Below are 20,278 nucleotides of genomic sequence, written 5' to 3'. Positions count from 1 at the left end.
GCGTTTTTGATCGTGAAATTTTCCATTAAAGATTATTTAGTTAAACGAAAAAGAATACCAAAACTAATAACTGTGCCTAGCTTTACTTCACAAAAGCGAAAATGACGTCACCAAGGAATCACCTGTCATGTGAAAACACACCGGTGTAGACTAAAAGCGTTTAAACTGAGTTCTTTGCCACTTCGCTAAACACACTAACATACACATAGTGCTGTATGTAAATTTGAATCACGAGTTGGTTATACAATCAACGTGTACATGAGCGAACACACATGTTCCGAGTCACAGGACCTGATAGTGCTAAGCACGGATAGCGATTCTGGAAAGGAAATTGATGAAATGACGTCTCGAGTACTACCTCCTGATGTTACATTCGCCCCGAGTCGTTCTCCAACAAGAACTGGACGGGGGAACGAAGAACATTCACCTCTTTTAGCATCTAGGGTTGAACACGAGTATGGATTATTTGAGAATAATTTTCCTGACGACCCAGAATATCAAGAAGTGATCAGAGTTGCAGAATCTGCCATTGAGGAAGGATTTTTACCAGAAAGAATCTTCCAGGGATCGAGTGGAAGCTATTTTGTCAAAGACCAAGATGGGGTACGAATCTTGTCATTTATAGAATTTAAATACATCTCTTGTATCACCTATAGCAGCGACACCAGAACATTATATCAACCAGTGTGTTTTTTCTGGAGACTTTTTTGGCAGAAAATGGGCCCATTCCCATTCGAAACTATTCCATATTTATGTCCTATTCCCAAAATTGCTACACACTCCAGAACATTTTCCAATCGCCAATTTGGTATATTTTCTTCCCAAAATGAGACAAAAATGCCCCATCTCAAATTAACGGGAAAAACACTGTCCATCAATTGCAAGAAGGAAATTGGAATTAGGTGATAAAATATTGGCAATTTCACTTGATTAATTGTAATTAAGATACTAGTACATGTATACATATAGAAATCGATGTTAGTGATCTTGGATACTAAGTATGCAATATTGTATTAATAACAGACATTTACACATAACTTTCATTTAGGTTCCTCTTTTTTGCTTAATTTGATATGGGGATTTCATCAAGGCCAAAAAGAAATATGTCTGTTTAGGGTTCCCGACCAACCCTAGCTTTTTACCCCCGACCCAAAACTTTTGATGAAAAAAAAATAAAAAAAACTGGCGATTTTTGAATTTTAGAAAGTTCCTTGCTTATCAAAATGGCTTCTAGCTCCTATTGGCGCTAAATGTTAGCATATGGAGCACAAGTTGCCTCCAAATGAACCTTGTTTATGTAATTCTTTGTTTTACATACAATAGTAGGGTCATAATCACATGACCACCCGGTACACAAAAATTTACCAAAAAAAACGACCCTTGTTGTTTTTTATCCATGCAACCCTAAACAGACAATTTTTTGTTTTGTCCCAATATGAAACCAGTAGAAAATTGTATACAGTACTGAAATAGAATATAGGGGCTACATTGAAATGTTTCTAATTTGTTTTTCATTGTATATTGTGAAAGCAACTTTCAATATGTGGTCATAAAATCCAAGGTCACACTCTTTGCAGATCCTTTGATTTTCTCATGACAAAAACAAAAGCACAATTATCACCTATTCGATTTGTTCCTGACATAAAAAATGACTGCTCACAAGGCTCAAAGAAGTTGTGCTTAGCCTTTGAAGATTATAAAAGGGCTACTCTAGGTTCAAAGCTGGTCTTTTTTACAGTTATGCTGCTGCTGCATGATTCACATTCATCTTTTGATCAACGAGATCACAGGTACATGTAAGGGAGTAAGAAACCAATCAAATAGCTTACCACAAGCCTAAACCATTGGAATATTTCAGGACAGGTTATAAAGGAGATATATATATGTATATTGACATAGTTTGGAGATCTAGCTGAACGATGCTTTCTTGGTTGAAATATTGTTGACATCACCTGTATGTTGACCTTTGTCCCAGGTATAATATTCTGTTGGCCTTTGCACATTTCAGAAGATAGTTGACCTAAGATTTCTATTTGGTTGCTGCATACAAGTTCTAGAGACCAAATAACATTATCCCCAATCATGATCCTTATCAGGCCACCAAACTGTTGTAACTAATGGTCCATAATACCTGTTATAAACATGTATAGATAGATGTACAACACTTATATAGCTTCTAGAAGTGTAACTAGAGCATCACTAAAATTGTTTAGCCCAATTACAGCTGTTACAGTTTGTGGGTACATAAGTATACACTGAAGTGCATCAATGTACATCATATATATCAATGCACATCTGTCGTCTAGTGTTTAAATGATTTGTTGAAAGGTTTAGAACAAGGTGCCTGAAGCATCAGTTTTATCAATATTTGTCATGACAGTCATTCAGTTATCTGTTATCACAAGATAATTTTTTTACCCCAGTTTTATGGTAATCAGATTATACAGATAACAGAAACAATGTGGGTGTGATTTTTTTATTTATATACATCTGTAGCATGTGACTTTCAGATTTTTTTGTGTTTTACCTGGTTGTAAACTGTCCTGCTGTCTGAAAGCGTAGTCTAAGGTCAAGTCATGTATTGAACACCACAGCCGCTTGTCTGTATTGATTAGAAGTCAAATTATTTAATTGATGTCTTCACTTGAGTAAAAGGGTATTTTTCTGCCTGATATATTGATGGGTATTTCATATAATCATGTTTACAACTGTCTAAAGTCATACAGTATGACAAGCCATACCTTCTATACTTATAAGCATAAATGGGTATTTTGGGTATACTGGTACATTAACGGGCATGGTGTTAGATGTTTTTACATACCTGACTACCTGGTTTACCGGATATACTCATTGCCCCGGGCCTTGTTTGACATAAGTGACTCTACATGTCAGGTGATTATGAACTGTTACAGTCAGGTGTGAGGTATCGGGTAGATTCTACCTGTGTACTCCATACCCCAAAATCAAATAGGAGATGCATGGCAGCTGTGTTTTATGAAGGTTTGCAAGGGATAGCTTTTCCTTAAATATTCATGATCAGATTAAAGGGGCTATTTATTTAGTCCAATAACAACCTTCAAATCGATTAGATACTGAACATACAATGTATATACCTCCTAATGAAACCTTACATAGGTGATTTATAATATTATGATATGACTTGAAACCAACGTCCAGTGTGGTCAATTTTTCTTTCGGGGAATGCCAGCAGCTGTGATAAATCTAGCTACGACCAAAATAGCGCAATTTTTAGGCCTTTCAGTAAAAAGTAAACATGTACAGTGCCATGCAGTCAACCGACAACTGAGGGTGTCAGTGAGTCTGATTTCTCAAATACGCAATACATCGCAAACAATCATTATATCATATAAATCCAGTGAATTTTTGTGTTAACAGTTGGATTGGAATAAACATAAACAGTTTTAATTAGAGCAAGCACGCAAGATGGTACCGTAGGGAGAATTTCAAACTAAACAAAGTACGATAAGTGTACCTAGATTTAAATGTAAAATAAATATATTTATAGCGATGATTGGGATTTTGTTTTAGAGATGCTATATTGATTCAGAATGAAAGCTGGTACCTATATTCTGAAGAAGTTACAAGAATTTACATTTGTTCATTAGAAGTTCACGGATAGCTGACTTTAAAACATATGGTTGTGCAGTTAAGGATTTCTTCATTACAGATTAAGAACTCCAAGAACACGATGTCTCTTTCTTGACTTAAATTGTTTATAAGTATGATCAGACTATTATTATGAAGAATTTTGCGATTCTAACTTTTAAAAAAAATCTTCTCAAAATTGTCCCTTTAAAAACTTCAACAGCTTATATTGTGTACGTTTGCCCGATATATGATAAGTACTCTATACAGAAAGGAAACAACATGTAATTCATTTTGAAATGTTTAGGTGTAACAGCTGTATTCATGAAGAAAGATTATATTTATATAAATCTGAATCAGATCGTTGTTCAGTGATATTCTACTTCTAAGTATACTAAATCATATAGAATGCTTAGATTGGATGTACTGTATAGGCTTCATTTAACTCTAAAAGCTTGATAATAGTATTTCTATAATAAATATCAATCTGTCAACTTGAGTCACATTATTTCATTAATTGCGGTACTTAGACAAAACAGGTAACCTCTCTCTGTAGCCATACATTTTTTTACAGTTTGAATAAGAACTGCAGTGATTTAACAGTGATATAATCCTTTACTCGTAAATGATAAAATAAAATCCATGGCTTCAAACATTTCTGTTGATGACTGTCATTTTTCTAAACGCAGATTTCATAAGGCTACTAAAACTGACCATAATCGCAGGCTCTTAAATTAATTCTATGGTCAGATTTAATTAACAGACTAAGGTTTCCCTTAACCAGTCAGATCAGGTTTTATTTTCTTGTAAGTACAAAATATACTGTATCAGAAAATGGGAATACATATCCAGTTGGCTACAATTAAAATTCAAGTCTTAATTCAAAACTTGAAGATGGCGATACATTTTATCTTACTGGTAAGAAAAACAGTTGAAGCATCAAAACTATTTTAAAGACAAGTATATATTTACAAAATGATTATTATATTTGTTGTACTTGAAGATTTCCACAATTTTATCTTGTTTAATAAAAAAAAAAACAGAATTTTTTGAGTGGTGTCAACATTATGAATTAGTTTTTCCTGAAAAAAAGTTTTTCAACCATTTATATGATCACAGGGAATGGCTTAATGGTAACATGACTTGGCCAGTTGAATTTGATGCCAAATGACTCGACCAAACCCTTACCATTTTATTTTTTTAATGAATAAATGTAACCTAATGTCTTAAGTATTTGAAGTGTTCAGGATGGTGGTTTTACCGCAATTTAGATGTTCATGTAAGAAGATGACTGGCTTGTTCCTTACAAAAAGAAAAGGCCTGCAGAAAAAAATCATTGACCAGGGCCAGAAGACCAGTTGCTGAGTAAACCCCTGTGATAATGACAATAGATTCTTGATGGAAAGTTTATAATAATTGATCTGCAGTAGGTAACACATTGTAATGTATATCACTGTGAAGTTTTAACCTAAACACAGAAGCTGAGGGAAATCAATACTGATAGTGATACCTTACATTTATAAGCTTTAATATTGAGGTGTTTCAGAAAAATCAATAATTTCAATTTGTTGTTTAAATAGCCTCTTCACAGGATCTAATCATACAACGGGGGAAACGCTTTTCACGCGCTTGAAACTATAAAATTTACGCACAGGAAACAAAATTTTGACCACATGGAGATGGTAGATGTCAAATAGGTAATATTATTTTAGCTACCTGGTAGTATGCTTTTTATGGCTGAATATTTGAAAAATGAACTAGTGTATAGAACTTAATGATAATTCAACTTAATACTACGATACACGTTTTTCCGATGGATGCTATCTCTTTCTGACTGGGTGCAGATGAAAGAGCCATTATGAACAGTTTTTGTCTAATATGCTTGTCTATTTTATCATACATTTGTTTAATCACATACTTTAAAAAGGTATTTGAATATGTTATTTTACAAAAAAGAAGCTTTCCCTTTGGCTCCATGCGCCGAAGACGAGGAAGTGTTTAACCGGAACCACAACAGCATTAAAAAGGTTTGAACGCCGATAGAACAAAAAACACCAAAGGTTACGGCTTAAGGTAATAGGATTGTGTCGCCATTTCTCAGTAGAATTTCTTCAAATTTTGTAGTTAAATTGCTTTGAAGTAAAGAAAATTTTCTGCCACAAAAAAAATACAGGTTGTCATAATTTTAAGGAATTTAAACGGAAATTTATGTAAAAAGGAGTGACTTTTGAAAAAAAAATGAAAGACACAATTTTTTGCAAAATAATGTCAATAAAAATGATACTGCCATAGATTAGTATTGCATTAATGTATATTAATTTAATAAATGCTGAAATTATGTCAAATAAACTATCTATAAACGATTCAAAATTAACATTTTATAATAAAACCATATGCACATAGTAATTGCAGGTGAGAGTTATCTTTCTTGAAAAACTTCACAGTAGTGAAATAGGTAGCTGGTTTCCTGAAGTACAGAAAAATGGATACATGTGGCTCATTGATAAAAAAAAAACTGAATTAATGCCTGCATTGCTTTGGAATACTTTAATATTGAGAGAAAACACTGTTCTGTCAATAATAAATATACAAAATTCATCAGTTTAATATTAAACACTAGAATATGCAGAAATTGTGATACTGTCTCCCTACATTGGATTTTCAACTAGGGATGTACTTCCTACTTCCGTTTATCAGTACACTCCTATGACCTTAATACGTTACTGTCTTTAGAAAACTGCACGGATTCCCCAAAAAGAACCATTGGTTTCCGTAATCACTACTGAGTATGGAAATGTGTGCAAACACAACTTAATAAAAGTAACCTTGTATCTGATATCAACACCATTTCCTCTTTATCGGAAACAGTGTTAAAGAATATGGAAGACATAGGCCTAGCGGAAGACTTTACAACTTTCCTTACACTTTTTACAGAAGGACATTTGTGTTTAGATAATGAAGATCTAAACTTAAACTGTAGGCCACATATAGTTCTTTCTCCTTCATGTTTGTTTTTATGATCTTTAAGGTCAGATCTCGTGCGGAAACATTTTGGGTCAATTTTCACATTTGATAGATCTCTCTTTGATGTTCCATAATATGTCACTTCAGTACTTTCTTGATTGAGTAAGTGCGATGACATATGTCACATCTATACACCTGAAATGTAAAAGAATATTTGTATTTCAGAAGTTAAAGAATCAAAAAGATTTTAATGGGTATTGATTAAAACACAGATTCGATAACGTAACGGAATCACAAATATATGAAATAACATTTTATACAGGAAGCACAATCACAGCTACTGAGGCCAATTTGTCTATGTGGTATCTGTGTTTATATGTTAAACGTCCTTTCAGAACAGTAGCCACACATGTTTTTGCATAGAGTAAAATGTAGCCACCACCGTTCTATTGTAAAACGTTAAAAAACACATGTTTGCCATTTAGATGGTGGAAACATTTCATATATAGCTAATTCTAGTAAATTTTCCAGTATTATGACAAAAAAATGTGTGATGAAATAGACAATTTTAACAGATATTGGAAAAAACATTTTCATAATTGCCCTGTCGTCTGCACCTAGTCATTAATTGTTGAGTGAGGTGTTTGAGAAATCTGAAGCATCCATTGGAATAACTTGTGTTGTAATATAAAGTTGAACAACCCTCGAGTTCTGTGCACTACTTCATTTCCAAAATATTCTGTCAAAGACGGCTTACTTAAGTTACTATAATCAAAAATGTTACCTTGTTGACATTGGCCATCTCCACTAGTATGCGATTTCACGTTTCATTTTCCTGTATGTTTTTTGCACAGTTCCCGCGTGTGACAACCATTTCCCGGGACTGTTGTACGATTAGACCCAGTGTGACAACCATTTCCCCTGTTGTACGATTAGACCCAGTGCTCGTGCTAGTATGAAAAGTTAATATGAAATAGTTCAATATCATTTTAGTATGTTGTGTATATAGCCTCTTACTACTATAAATAGTTACTATGAAATAGTTTCTCAAGAAAAAATAAGTGTAAGAAACATTGACATAGCATATAAGTTTTATTAAGTATACTACCATGGTACCTATTCCCTCATAGTACCAGGGCCTCAGTGGTTAAGTGGTTAAGGTGTCTGATAATGACTACGATCACTATAGCCCTCCACAACCCAGTCGTGGGTTCACCAGGGTCTCAGTGGTTGAGTGGTTAAGGTGTCTGATAGTGACAACAATCTCTATAGCCCTCCACAACCCAGTCGTGGGTTCACCAGGGTCTCAGTGGTTGAGTGGTTAAGGTGTCTGGTAATGACTACGATCACTATAGCCCTCCACACCCCAGTCGTGGGTTCACCAGGGCCTCAGTGGTTGAGTGGTTAAGGTGTCTGATAATGACTACGATCACTATAGCCCTCCACAACCCAGTCGAGGGTTCATCAGGGACAGTCACCAGGTACTGGCCACAGGTTTTTATTTTTGTTTAACAACTTCATCTCTAATGGATTTTGATTGAACTATATATGCATTGGTCAAGTTGCAAAGTATTGTCAAAGTGACTGTTCTTTTAAATAAGATAAACATCTTGTAGCATACAAGTAGTTTGCCAACTTTATGAAAATTCCATGGAGGAAATTATGCCTGTTTAAGATAAAATCATAAATAGAATGTGTTTATATATAAATATACCCCCAAGGGAAAAATAAACCTTCAAAATGACATCTTTTGCCTTGTTTTATTAGATAACCTTTTCGTTCGTTTAACATATTTTGTCTACTTTTATTGGCCCTAATGACCTCTTATGTTTTGATTGGCCATTAAGAATATGATAATAATAATTGTTATATTAGAAGAAAACATTAGATCTTAGAATGCCAAAAACTGTAACTAAGTATTGGACGCTGATTTTTCCACCACAGCTACAGTTCTGATAAATCATTTCTGAAAAGAAACACACCCTGTGGTGCAAATGTATGTAAATGTTATTAAGCAACAGAAAGTGTTATTACATTGTATGTCAACATGGTAGAATAAAAGATTACTGTGGAGAAGCCATTGAATGTTACTGTAAAAATGCTGATTTTGACCTTTTACCAAATATCCCCTGTGATCTTAGTACCATGAGGACAGGTATGTAGGCTCTGATTTATCTTATAACAGCTCAGTACAGCAATCTTTTCATGTCAGTGAATTAATAGTGGAGATTATTTTTTCTAGGAGCACTTGATTTTACTCCTGGGATGACCTGTGAATGAAAATAAACATATCACACAAACTTGGTCATGATTAAAAAAAATCTTCAAGTGCCGCTATTTTAATGAAAACATAATAAATAAATTTCCATAAATTAATTCATAATTTGACTGCCCTTAACTTTTCTGCCAGTCAGATCAGTGGGTACAATGCAGAATCTAGTGTCTTTTTGTATTAGAGTTACTTCCCTTTATATGTGTCTGATAGCCATTGAATGAGTGTGAGTGTGTGTGTATTTTGTTAGGTCTAAAAATAGACAATAAGTTGGAAGGAAACTGTACACGTCAAAAGTTGGTTTTACTGATATCACTGAGACTTGAAAGCACTGATCAAACATCATGTGACTATGATCAGAAAATGACACTGAACATGTGTAATGTATATTACAATATGGATGTATTGCCGGCTGGAGTCTAGAGTGGTTTGAATGATTTTGAAGTTTAAATTACATATAGAACCAGCTTTGGTTTTGTTGGAGTGGGTCAAACTTTGGAGTTTAAATACCTTCTCTATGTATCATTTGACTTTAAGTCTATACAATACATTGTGTGGATAGTTGTATACATGTACATGTATATAGTATGTGGACGTAGGTAGTGATTTGTTTGTACATTACATTGGTGTGGCTTGAGGTTATCTGTTACAGGAGATTTATACACTTCTTCAGTATAGCATGTGACAGTTGTGGTGGTTGACTTCATGCAAGTGTACGCAGACGTAGCTTGTGTATGTGAGATGAAGTTAAAATGACGTAACTCAATCAGTTACAGTTGGTTGAATTAACAATGTACAAGATAAATTTGGATGTACTATGAGATTTTTTCTGACTTGTTACGGCTGACATAATTATGAAATACATATGTATAGTTTTTTCTCTGATAGAAATAGTGTATCAGTAATACAGTTATCGTGTAATGTGTAATATATATATATATACACACATCAGCGTTAAAAATGTAACATCCACCGGATCTAAAGGACAAGCACACATCCTGTATAAGTTTATGTACTTCTCACAAAGCAATCTCTTGTGACAAATGTCTGTCCATGGACTATGTCCTGTCCAAACTGTTATTTATATTTTGTCATCACACTTGGGGTCTAGTTGAATCCGCTGGTCATGTTTTCAAGGTTTAAATTATGGGATATAAACAGAAATTCAGTTTCTTTAGCATGACATACCATTGTCAGCACAGAAATATTTACTAGCAGATGTGGTGGAAGACTCAGAGATCAGTCTGAACTCCTGGTTTTCTGATCTGTTGATTTGATTTGTTACTACTCCATAAACGAATCAAGTAACATCTCAGGATATATAATGATATGCATATTTTAACTTGAATTGTTAGGTCTTAAACAAAACATCATTATGGCCTAATTCATTGATTTAGTAGGTGTATAAAGTTGTTAATAGACATCAAAATCTGTCAATTACCGATATTCATAAATTCTATTCTGTGTTAAATCAAAATGTCATTTAACAAAGGGTGATTATAATGAAAACATTCACATCTGTGTAAAACATATTTGTCAAGTTACACTGTGAAACAGACTACCCCATTAGTGATTAGTGATAGTGATTTAGTACACATAAACAATTCATTTTTACATCATTTTTGATGACTTTTTTGGCTTTTGAGGATAAATTGTAAATTAGGACAGAGCTATTAATATCTTCACAAGTAAATTTGATTTTAAAATCTTAGTTTGTGAAATATTTCATGAATTTGAATAGATTTTAATTTTAAGTAATATGCATTTCCATGAATTAAAACAAGTTCAAAAGGAAATCATTATTTTGATGACTGTTCCTTAATGAATATTTATAAACTGCACACTATCTGAAATTATGTATAAGATCATGAACTGTTCATGGACATTCATGAAGTCATGAATATCATCCTGCAGTGATGAAGTTGATTGTAAAATAAAAGTATTTTCATGTCACATGGAAAGGACCAGTATATTACGTATTTATCAATAAAGTATAATAAAGATAAAAGCAGCCCGTATGCTGCAGTGACATAGTCGTACACTGTAGACTATAAATCTGTGTACAATAGCTTACATTCCTATGATAAGTAAAAGCATCACACGGATACTTAACAGGTGGGTTATAGTGAGTCATCACTCAACGTGTTACAATATATTATTGACAGTTAATGCCCTGCAACCAGTGTTATACCTGGAGTTCTGTGTGATTCTAGCTGGTATGATGCAGACTGTCCAGCACTTTCTTGTCTGTCTGATGGACAATCTAGTCTATACTGTTATCTTCTATTGACCGGTTCCTCCGGACATGAACTGTGATTATCAGTACTTTATTCATATTCAATTTAGTTCTATGTAGAGGAAATAATTGCTTTATCAGTACAATCAACAGACTAACCAAGTGGGTCACTTTCCTATGTATAATGGACAGAAACAGATTTGTCTGGTAGGCATTCGGAGAGTTTCAGACTTGAGAAAGTTCAGTGTTAGTTTTCAGCCTTCAGGACGTTTAGCGTGAGTCTTCTGGATATTCAGTGGTTTGATTTTCAGGTGTGAGCTGACGATCAGGAGCATCTCGACTGTCTCTGAGATTTACCATTCCTGTATACCTGGTGTGGTGATGTCTGGAGCTACAGCTCTGAGTAGAGCTCAGTTAGTTGTTGTTGATACTTGTTAGTGAAAGGACTAAGACCACCAGGTACAAGTGCTTCATCAGGTCTCGAATGTCATATCTGGAGGAAAAGGCCCTGACAGTGTATATATATGCAACATGTTTGCAGACAAAAAAGCCCTGATTGTGTTCACAATAGATAAGAAATAAGAGGCCCTGATCTTGTATATATATACAACAATAGATAAGAAATAAGAGGCCCTGATCTTGTATACAGCTTACATGCTCTCAAAGAAACCAGGGTTTCTTAAAGACGAAGATGGCTGCAAGTTTGGATAAGGTGAAGATAATAGCTAATGAGGAGACACAAGTATGTGAAGGTTACGGTGCTCTGGAAGGACCAGACTTTTCACGGTACGAATCCGTATATGGGAATAAATTCCCCAATGATGTGGAGTACGCTAACAGGGTTTATGAGGCAGAGCTAGCGATCGACGCGGGCAAGACCCCAACACTGAGTGAGAAGGGCACAAGTGGCTGTTACTTTGTACAGAACAGACAGGGCGTAAGTCTAGTGGACACACTGTTACTTTGGTGGCCATATTTACACTTTAACTTCATGTATATATATATATATATATATATAGCGTAGCTGGACTGGGACGACCAGGTAGCTCAATTGGTAGAGCGTTTGTCCAGAGTTTGGAGGGTCCTAGGTTAGAACCCTGGTCTGGCCGTGCATGTTTCCATATGCTGTTACAGTGGTGCCTGTGACCAACCCTTGTTTCAAGCATTGAGTGTACACTTGGCATGGGGATACATGAACTTGGGTTGTAAATAGTTGTGTCTTTGAGGGTGAAGACTTAGAAAAGGGGGGAGGAATGTAGCAGAACTGGACTGGGTCGATCATCGGCGGTCAGGTAGCTCAAGGAAACTAATATTTTTATAAATGGAGGGTGTGGCCCCTCTGGGTGCAGAGGGTGGGTGCCCAATAGGGGAATTTGAGGTTTAAATCTTTAAAATCCTTCTTCTTCTGTACCATAGGGGGTATTTTTACCAAATTTGGCCTAGAACATCCTTGGGTAAAGGGGACTCAATTTTGTATAAACGGAGGTGTGGCCGGCCTGGGGAATAAGAGCTGGGTCCAATAGGGGAACTTGTGGTAAATCTTCAAAATCCTTCTCCTTCTGTACCATTGGAGGGATTTTAACCAAATTTGGTCCTGAGTATTCTTTGGCAAAGGGAAGTCAATTTTGGGGCTCAATTGAGGTTAATATATAAATCTTTCTTCAGTATGATTGGAATTATTTTAACTTAATTTGGTCCAGAGCGTCATTTGGCAAGGGGGACTCGATTTGTTTTAACAGGGAGTGTGGTCTCCCTGGGAGCAAATGGGAAGGGTCCAGTAGGGTTAACATAGTAATAAATGTTTAAAATCCTTCTCCTTCAGTTTATTTAGAGGGATTCTAACATAATTCTGTGTAGAGCATCCTTGGGCAAAGAGGATTCAATTTTGTATAAATAGATGGTTGCTTTTAGGGGGCAAAGGGGTGGGCTCAACAGGGGAAATTGAGATTAATGTTTAAAATCCAACCCAATTCATGGGGGCAGAAAGAAGGGACTTAATGAGGGGCGGGTGTTGCTGAGACACAGAGCAAATGTTTGGAAATAGTTGTAGTATTATATGTAAAAAGAATAATTTTCCAGGTTTGTTTTATTATCCAGGTGAGCAACACAGGCCCTCTGGGCCTCTTGTTTTACTTCTTAGGCAGGGGATTGTGCCTTGTGACTTTGAGAAAATATCATGCACAAAAAGCATGATTTGGGGATAATAAATGACTTTTGAAATATACATTTTTGAAAGTACAACAGAAAATATCTAGGGGAGGAGGCATTTTTCAAGGCCCCTTGATGATGTGGATTCACAATTAAAAATTATTTTTAGAGGAAGAAAGGGTGGGAGAAAAACAATCAGTCCTTGGGATAAGATCTTTTAGGTTAAGAACTTGGCATAGCATTGTTCCTAACTTTGAAAGGTTGAGATTTCTCAGTCTACATCACAGTCTATACAAGATGGGCCACCTAGTTCCTGTATATAGGTGCATGTAGGGGACATTCTTACCTGAACTTACACTACCTAGTTCCTGTACAGTGTTGAAGTCTAGAGTATTTTAAGGTAGATCTAATATAAACTGTCTAGTATACCATACCTGCCAGGTCGCATGTATTTGTGCAGGTCAACTTGAAAATGACCTCAATGACCTGCACAGATTGTAATGTATTTTAGAGTTTAGAGTCCCCTGTATTTACACTGCTTATCCCAACATCAGAAATATCTGTAAATCAATTTTTTAAAGCTTTAGACATTATATGACTCCTTTTAGACATACCACATGTAGCACATTGAGAGGAATGTAATAGCTCAATGCCATACTACTGATTTTGATGACTTTGAAAAGCCTACATACCAAAATGACTTCCAATGACGAGGCTTGACTGAATATTTTAACTGTTCAGGACTTTGCATTGTTGTGAAATCAGCAGGTATGGTTTAAAATAAAATAAAGTATCCGTGAAAAAACATCATACAGGTAAAATGGTACCTTTATGTTAGTTACATCTATACGGATGTATTAAAATGTTAATAAACTGGATGTACTGTCCCAAACCTGGTCGTTGTGTTGATATTTCAGACCTGTGATGAATTCCTGCTACACAGATGTATACTTACATATACATATAGCGGTGGATTACAGCTGGTCCCTCAATACTGATATGCTAATGTACAAAACATGAATCAATATAACTGTCCACTCTATCTACTGATCAGACTGTACTTATACATATATACCATAAAGAATGTCTCTGATGTATCCTGTTAATGGTCATACATGTACATGTACAATGGAAGTTGTGTTCGGGACTTTTACGTACATATTTAAACTTTTCTTAGGGTGTGTAACTGCTACAACATAAGTAATAATAATAATTTGAGGTTCTTATATACAGCTTTATCACAACCTAGTTTGTAGGTCGTCTCAATGCAGTTCACAAATTATTATCTGTGGTTATAGGGCCTTTGCAACCAGCCAATATCTTTCTCAACTCCCTGGGGAGTATACAAGTACCATGTATGTAGGTAATGTGTTTACAGTACATTTGATTTAATACCTCATTGCTTCATGCCACTGTTTGTTTAATTACATAGACAAGTAGCAAGTGGTATAAACCGGAATGTACTGTAGCAAGGAATGAATTGCAGCAGTGTAGACAATATCAGGTTGTACCAATTTTCAGAGCAATCCGCTCCTTTATCGAGACAGTCCAAACTCACACAAACTCAAAATCTACATCCTGTGGTCAAATACTGTGTCATGATTATAACGTGTCTGAATGAAGTTAATGACTTCTGGAGTTATTTTAATACTCGTACGTAAAAAGAGGGAAAGATAAATTGAGCAAAGCAATTTCAGTCACATTTTACACACTTTCTCCCTCATCAGGAAATGTGGAATGAGGGAAATCTCCCTCATTGAAGGTTTCAGAGGTTGACACCTATGCAATTATATAGCTACATTTTCTCAATCTTCTTGTTAATAATTATAGTTTCATGTTACATAATTGGTACACCTGTCATGTAAGTCAGTGTTTTAAGGGAGTTTACATGGATGTTGTCTTCATTTGAAATTAAAGCAAAAACTTATAGAGAACCTAATTAGTTAAAACATGATTGCCTTCCTGTTACCGAGTTTCAATAGATTTGCAGTACACTGTATGATAATGCTACAAATTCACCAGGACATCTCAAATGTTGAAACTAGATGATTTGCACTGGATGAAGGATTAAACTACATGTAATTAATAGGGGGGAAATTGACAACGTTGGAGATTCAAATTCCCTAAAAAGCTCTGAAAATAGTTTAGATATGGTAGATATAAGAATTTTTAAAGGGAAACTCAATCCATTATCAAGAGAAATGACTTATTGTTGATTTAAACAACTATTTCTTGTCAAAGAGAGTTATTCAAATTTGTTTTATAATTGTCACCGTAGAGAGCGTGTTTGTTACCTGTGTCACATTTATCAGCATTGCCAACAATGTGTTAAAAGAAATACACTTTACTCAAACATTCATCATATCATGGTTTGACTTCATCTTAGTAGATCATACTGGTTACTTTTAATTAACATTTTGGTTGGCCTTTTCTATTTTCAGAAAACTGTCGGGGTATTTAAACCGAAAGACGAAGAACCATACGGGCAGTTAAACCCAAAGTGGACAAAATGGATGCACAAACTTTGTTGTCCGTGTTGTTTTGGACGAAGTTGTCTTGTACCAAACCAGGGATACTTATCTGAAGCCGGAGCTAGTGTGGTGGACCAGAAACTCCAGTTAAATGTAGTTCCCAAAACAAGAGTAAGTTATTCACACTCTGTAATAAAGATAGTCCTTCCACTGAGCCAGTAGTGGTTGGATTCCTTATGTGGGTGTGCTATTTTAGATACTTAACCCTTTCATCCCTAGGTAACTTTAGTAGACTCTACCATACATTTTTCTGGGTGAGTCCATTATGGTCTACAGTGTTGAAAGGGTTATGTCCTGCCCACCTGTGACTATGGCTGTTGCAGAAGACACTTACTCCTACTGCACTTCTTTCCAAGAATCAGAATAGCCCATTTTAACCCAAAACTCAATCTTTCCTTTCCTATTTGATACACATACACAGCCTAGATACCAAAGTAAGATTTCAAATTCCAGAACCCAAAAAATCATTTTCTTGTGATCCACAAAGCAAGATACATATTGTATATCAAAACAAGATATATCAATGTTATCATTCTTATTCCAAAGCAAGTGTACCATAACAGTGGTAACAACTTCAAAATAAATTTATCACGTCCCGGAGACAAGAACGCTAAATCTATTCCTGCTCACAGGCTAGGGAGATTTGGATGAGTTACTTTTAAAAAGTCTGTATAGCCACTGTATAGGTACTTGTATGAACTGTCAGCTAGCATGGAAGAATACTCTTGAGAGTTTTAATTACTTTTGTCCACCCATGTATACCTACAAGAGGATGAACTACCCTCTACAAACAAGAACACATTTATGCCTGGTCATTATTAATTATCTCAGTATTGTTGTTCAATATCTGTCCTTTCTTTACACGAAGTGGTATCCACTATAAAAATAAACAGAATCTACTGAATTATAAACAGAAAAAAGAGGCCGTCTGTATATCAATTAAGCAAGAGAAAGGCTGTATTTTTACCCTGTGGGGCTCTATGAAGTCCCTTGGTTATCTCACAGAATGTAGAATATAGGTGAGGGGAAAATGTCCATTGAAGTTCCTTGACTTTTAAATTGCTATATATATATCATGGTTGTTGATCAAATTTCATACATTTTGTCATTCAAATGATTTAAGAAGTGTGGCTTTTGATATCTGTTTGACTTGACTGCTACATGTATAAGTCATGTTTTATGTGTTATATTTTCAGGTAGTAAAATTAGCCAGTGATACTTTTAATTACAATGCAATAGACAGAGCAAAGTCTATAACAAAGAAAAACATTCTGGAAAAGCTGCCTAATGTGGGTCGACATTTCCACAGAATAGGCTTACCACCAAAGGTGAGATTTATAACACTGTAGCACATACTTAGCAGAGTTATCTCTCCATTGATTACCTCAACTTTAATACTACATGTAATGCTGATTTGTATACTGTTCAGTGTTCACTGGTTCAGCAGAGTTACCTCCCCATTGTAAACCTACACTGATTTGAAATTAACTCTGTTTCACATAGTAGTTATTTATGAAAGATTTTACATTGAAATTACATTTAGATATATTTTTATAAGCCCGTCAAATTTGACAGGAGTATTATGGTATGGGGTTGTCCGGCCGGCGTAAACTTTTGTTTGGCTGGCAATCTTCTCCTACATTTTTGGACAGATCTCTTTGAAACTTAGTATATAATATAACCATGATATGGAGTTGTGTCTCCCTGAAAAAAACTTTGATTCAACAATTTTTGCAAAAGTTATTGCCCTTTGTTGTGTCACCTGCGTAAACTGGTGACACATAGGTATTGCTATGGCGGCGGCGACGGCGTCCGCACAGAGGTTTTCGTGCGATAACTTGAGTTTCCTTGGGCCGATCAAACTAAAACTTCATGCAGTGCTTCCTTACCAAAAGTGCTTGCTTGGAATTGCTTTTCAGGTCCGAAGGTCAAAGGTCAAGGTCACTGTTACTATAAATAGAAAAGTGTATCTATTTCTTCGTTATCTCCCAACTTCCTACGCAGGCAACACATTTCAGTATTTGATTTTTGTCCGGCAATCTCCTCCTACATTTTTCAATCGATCTCTTTGAAACTTGGTATACATTATAACCATGATATGAAGTTGTGTCTCCCATAAAAGATTTTGAATTGACAATTTTTGCAATAGTAATTGCCCTTTGTTTATTCCAGTATTTGATTTTTGTCTGGCAATTTCCTCCTACATTTTTCAACGGATCTCTTTAAAACTTGATAAACATTATAATCATGATATGAAGTTGTGTCTCCCTTAAAAGAATTTCAATTCAACAATTTTTGCAAAAGTTATCGACCTTTGTTCATTTCAGTATTTCATTTTTTTGTCAGGAAAATTTCTCCTATATTTTTTATGGTATGTCAGCTTACCACTCTTAGAATGATGCAGAGAGATCTTATTTCAATGTAAGAAAGTATATAACACTATATGGCATTCGACGGGCGTATATTGTTCCGCCCCGCGGTACTCTTGTTTTGCATGTAATCCTTAATTGTGAATTTCCTTGATCTGTATCATAACAATTCTATACAAAGGCTAATTTTGTAGAGTACTTTTGACTGGTGGATTATTGTTTATTTATACATCCAATATTACCTTTAACAGACGGGATCATTCCAATTTTTTGTCAACAACTTCAAAGATGCCGACTTCTGGTTACGGAAGTTTGACAACGAAGATTTACCAATCTCTACGGCAACACGACTTCAACATTTATTTGAACGACTTGTAGTGCTAGATTATATAATCAGAAATACTGGTGAGTTAAAATCATAACTTGATTTCTTATAATCAAAACAATTGATTTGTGAATTTCTCATAAAGATGAGAGAAAGATGAAAAAATGTCTGAAAAGATTAGTTTCAGACTTTGTTGATTTTTCTCTGTATGTTAAAACTCACTACAAACTACAACTTAGAGTCTACAGTCAACAGATATAATTATTGTCTGTGGTTTCTTCCTGCAATTTTAATGGTAAACTATTAAGCTGTGGCATTCTTTAACTTATTGCTGGCTAACAAAAAATAGAAATCAAGGCCCACTTTAAAATCTGATTAGTAGGAAGAATGTATCTGTTTTACCTAGTAAAACTTTGCCAATCCCATCTAACATTGATTTATATGTTTCAGATAGAGGAAATGATAACTGGCTTATACGATATGAACCAGCCACATCACGTGGACAATCAGAAGAGGTAATGTTTTGTCATCGTCTGTCATACCTCTAAAACAACACAGAAAATGTACCCTAACAACAAGAGTTCCAAAGAATCACAGTGGTATATGTCTGTAATCGGGCTGAATTTGGTTTCATAGTTACTGAAGTTCTTCAATAAAAGAAATTTATAACAAAAAAAATTGACAACAAAAACTGCACCATGCTATAAGCTCACAGGTTATTTGTGCCAGATGAGCTAAGAACTTCTTAAGTTCCAAAAGGTCCAGGTTCAAGACATTAGGTAGTATAGGTACCTGGCATGGCGTGCTATAAAGTTTCTTCATATCAATGACTTTCACTATTTTTCTCTGGTCATGACTTGGAAATGGTTGAGATTCCCATCATATAATTATTCGCATTTGCTGTCCATTAAAAAAAACACCACAAGCATGCTACCAGGATTGACTCCAGGATCTGTCTCTGTCCCTAGGGACTTTTTCTCAAGTCATAACATGGAAACAATTAAGATCCATTCCATATAACCATATACACATGCATATTGGTCTCAACCTGATTTGCTAGCCATAAATAGCGAATATTTACAATACATGTATTGACTTAATCAGAATATTTTGTCATGATTGCTTAAATATTTAACTTGTTCAACTGTTAAATTGACCTTGATTCAGTTCAGTAATTGATAATTTTATCTAATGATATTGAATTATGTTTTTGTACAGGAAAGTGAATGGAACTTTGTAGATAACCCAGTCATATCTGTTGCTGCAATAGACAATGGATTAGCATTCCCCTTTAAACATCCAGATGAGTGGAGAGCATGTAAGTAAGACATTGACCTGTCAGGTCTAGTGTATTTCACAGGATTTAGACTCATGTGTAGTGTTAGGAATCAACTATAGACACCCAGAAGGGTTTTCTATACTTAAAGAGATATTGTTAACGAAACTTAGAGAGATATTGTTAATGAAAATCTCTATTTTGTTTTAGATTTTTAGGTCACCTGAGACAAAGTCTCAAGTGACCTATTGCGATCGCCTTTTGTCCGTCGTCGTCCGTCGTTCTTCGTCCGTCTGTAAACAATTTACATTTTCGACTTCTTCTCCAAAACCCCTGAACCAATTTCAATGAAATTTTGCAGGGACCTTCCATGGACAAAGGCCAACAAAAATAGTTGCCGGTTTAGTCCTAAGTCCCCAGGGGCCTGAGGGGCGGGGCCAAAAAGGGTCAAATTGACTAAAATTTCAAAAATCTTCTTCTCCAAAACCCCTGAACCAATTTCAATGAAATTTTGCAGGGACCTTCCATGGACAAAGGTCAACAAAAATAGT

The 20,278-nt window shown here is 35.2% G+C and overlaps 1 protein-coding gene across 4 annotated transcripts in view; it reads left to right on the top strand.

Annotated features, from left to right (window-relative positions):
* The first annotated feature begins 105 nt into the window (after window positions 1-105).
* The window catches only part of LOC110455919 (phosphatidylinositol 4-kinase type 2-beta-like), a 24,406-nt gene continuing 4,233 nt past the window's right edge, over window positions 106-20,278 (top strand). Inside the window, exons 1-7 of one of the 4 annotated variants that reach the window (XM_021506355.1) lie at window positions 9,089-9,269; window positions 11,390-12,015; window positions 15,668-15,868; window positions 16,954-17,085; window positions 18,378-18,531; window positions 18,902-18,966; window positions 19,670-19,769. In XM_021506355.1, coding sequence (XP_021362030.1) covers window positions 11,770-12,015; window positions 15,668-15,868; window positions 16,954-17,085; window positions 18,378-18,531; window positions 18,902-18,966; window positions 19,670-19,769 — 898 coding nt within the window. In that variant the 5' untranslated portion in view covers window positions 9,089-9,269; window positions 11,390-11,769. Of the gene's footprint in view, window positions 604-9,088; window positions 9,270-9,305; window positions 9,438-11,098; window positions 12,016-15,667; window positions 15,869-16,953; window positions 17,086-18,377; window positions 18,532-18,901; window positions 18,967-19,669; window positions 19,770-20,278 lie in introns of those variants that run through there. The other 3 variants (XM_021506356.1, XM_021506353.1, XM_021506354.1) reach the window with 3 other exon arrangements.

Source organism: Mizuhopecten yessoensis, unplaced genomic scaffold, assembly GCF_002113885.1.
Source record: "Mizuhopecten yessoensis strain PY_sf001 unplaced genomic scaffold, ASM211388v2 scaffold8421, whole genome shotgun sequence".
NCBI classification, from domain to species: Eukaryota; Metazoa; Mollusca; class Bivalvia; order Pectinida; family Pectinidae; genus Mizuhopecten; species Mizuhopecten yessoensis.
This window is presented reverse-complemented; position numbering and strand designations above follow the sequence as displayed.